The sequence below is a fragment of the Parambassis ranga genome, chromosome 8, assembly GCF_900634625.1.
Source record: "Parambassis ranga chromosome 8, fParRan2.1, whole genome shotgun sequence".
Lineage (NCBI taxonomy): Eukaryota > Metazoa > Chordata > Actinopteri > Ambassidae > Parambassis > Parambassis ranga.
Genome location: NC_041029.1, coordinates 18,599,338 through 18,601,465, shown reverse-complemented (window position 1 = coordinate 18,601,465; position 2,128 = coordinate 18,599,338). Strand labels below are relative to the sequence as shown.

Sequence of the window (2,128 nt, the reverse complement as noted above, 5' to 3'; positions counted from 1 at the left end):
CACACAGTACACAGTTACATCAAAGCAGGCAGGAAAGTGCTGTATTTACAGGAAGCCTCTGAAGGCGTTTGGTTCTCTTTAGTCTTATTTGTCCTTTTTTCTCCCACAGGTTGACGCACAGTCCCAGGCCGCCACGAGTACCACGGAGTTTCTTTATTTTCCACTTTTCCTTTTTTTTTCTCAGTTCACTTTAACACTTCAAATGCACAAGTTCCTTCACTGAAACGTCCAAAGAGCAGTTTCCCTCCATGCTACGGTGCGCTGGTCTTCACTTTGGCCATGAATTTCTTCTCCTTCACCCTCCTGTTCTGGAACCAGATGGTAATTTGGCGCTCCGACAGGTTGGTCACAGCCGAAATCTTCCTCCTCTTATCCTTGGTGATGAACTTGTTTGCTGCGTATTCTTTCTCCAGTTCTTTGAGCTGAACCTTGGTGTACGGTATCCGCTTCTTTCTGCCTCGGCGAAAAGGCGAGCCGTCGTGCTGGTGCGCCACCACATCTGACAAAGAAAAGAGAACAGATAGGCGGTCTAGAGGCGAAGCTGTGCACACACGGACCCTTCCCCACACTGTAGGCTACCCCTGTCTGTGTCGAGCATAGTGTTAAGTGTACACAAGGCTCCTCCGTGTTGCATTTAGTGCTCTAAACATGCAAAAAGACACAAGCTGGCGGCACAGACAGGAAACATGGTGGATGCCTGGTGAAAGCAGCACGGCCATGAGGCTCCATCTAAACCTGACCTGCACGTTGTGTCTTCAAATATAGTGCAGATATCTATTCATCAACATGCAGCATCTGCACACAGAGCACACACTGCGCCTTCCTCCATTTAATGAAGTGGCTATTTTCCACCGCACAGTCAGTAAATATGTAATTATAAAATATAAACATGAATTATCTGACTTTTCAGTTTACGATATAATAAACTAGCAGCATCAATATGCACATTTGTAATGTAATAATAATAATAATAATTCGATGATAATTGGATTAGCAGGTGGGTCACTTGGCACCAGCAATACGTGACCTTTTGGTTAATAACTGGCCTCAGGTTCGATGGGGCAGAACCTTCGTAGTTGTCCTCTACAGTGACAGATGAGTCTGCACTGTCCATATACTGACATCAGTGTCAAAATATCAGGTCTCCAAACAGCTTATATTACATTGACCTGTGATTAACGTCAGCCACAAGTCTCTCCATAAAGCGCATAGCTTCCTCTGCTGCAGAGAAATGTGTAAAGACTGTATTTAATATAGCAGCAAGCTCATAATATTACCTGATATCTGTCTTTAAAAGGAGTCAATACGTTCTTACTAATGTGCGTGATAAAAATAATTACACGCGACTTTCTAGTTATTTTTAATATCATATTTTATATTAAAGTAGAAAAGCAAAAGCATTACCAGCCAGAGCAGACTTCCAGAGGTGTCCGGCCTGTCCCTGGTCTTTAGAGCAGTACATCTGTCCTCCCCAGCCGTTGGTCAGAGCCCAGGGCTGGTAGCTGTCCATGGGGAGCAGGGTGTCATGGCGCGGCTCCCCCGTGCCCAGCGTTTGGACTACCGAGACATCCAGGTAGCTGGCCATGGACTGGTACGGGCTGGCATAGCCATAGTAGGCAAACTCCTTGGCACGGTGGTTCGGATATTCGTCAGAGCTCACTGTCGTGTCCATGTACTGAGAGCTGAGCGCAGCTCCAGCCGCCTGGGTGCAGGACTTTAGAGAACCCCGTCCCATCCTGCACGGGTAGTAACCGTTACTGAAGTAGCTATATGGCAACGCGGTTGCAGCCGTGGAGCTCTGGTGAGGCACGGCAGCGGCGGGACACGGTCCTGCCGCGCATTGCTTCCCCGAAGACGCAGCGCCCTCACTGGAACCTGAGGCAGACACATCCACTGTGGAATAACCGGCCGAAGAGTGCACCAGGCCGGTCGGGTGTCCACCAAGAGCGGCAGCGGCCGCCGAATGCGCCATGATGTTGCGGCACTGACTCGCCGCGGTAGCAGCGGCGAAGTTTCCGCTTCCCACCAGCCCTTCCATGTTCTTGTTCAGGTCGTCCAGATTGTTGTCATACACAAACATTACCGTTTCCGCTGGCCAGCGAGGGTTTAGGACCAAAGAGGCTGTCAT

At 49.0% G+C, this 2,128-nt stretch overlaps 1 protein-coding gene across 1 annotated transcript; it reads right to left on the bottom strand.

Moving 5' to 3' along the window:
* Positions 1–251: 251 nt before the first annotated feature.
* hoxb13a (homeobox B13a) lies at positions 252–2,128 on the bottom strand. The gene is made up of 2 exons (XM_028412223.1): positions 1,405–2,128; positions 252–499 (listed from the first exon to the last, which is right to left on the bottom strand). The coding sequence occupies exons 1-2, from the start codon at positions 2,126–2,128 to the stop codon at positions 252–254; spliced, it is 972 nt and encodes a 323-aa protein (XP_028268024.1).

Bases quoted from the DNA above. Each gene is read 5' to 3' on its own strand.
- hoxb13a (XM_028412223.1), bottom strand. From the start codon at position 2,128: ATGACAGCCTCTTTGGTCCTAAACCCTCGCTGGCCAGCGGAAACGGTA. The intron at 500-1,404 runs GTAATGCTTTTG...TTTCTTTGTCAG, and splicing joins CTGGAAGTCTGCTCTGGCTG to ATGTGGTGGCGCACCAGCAC.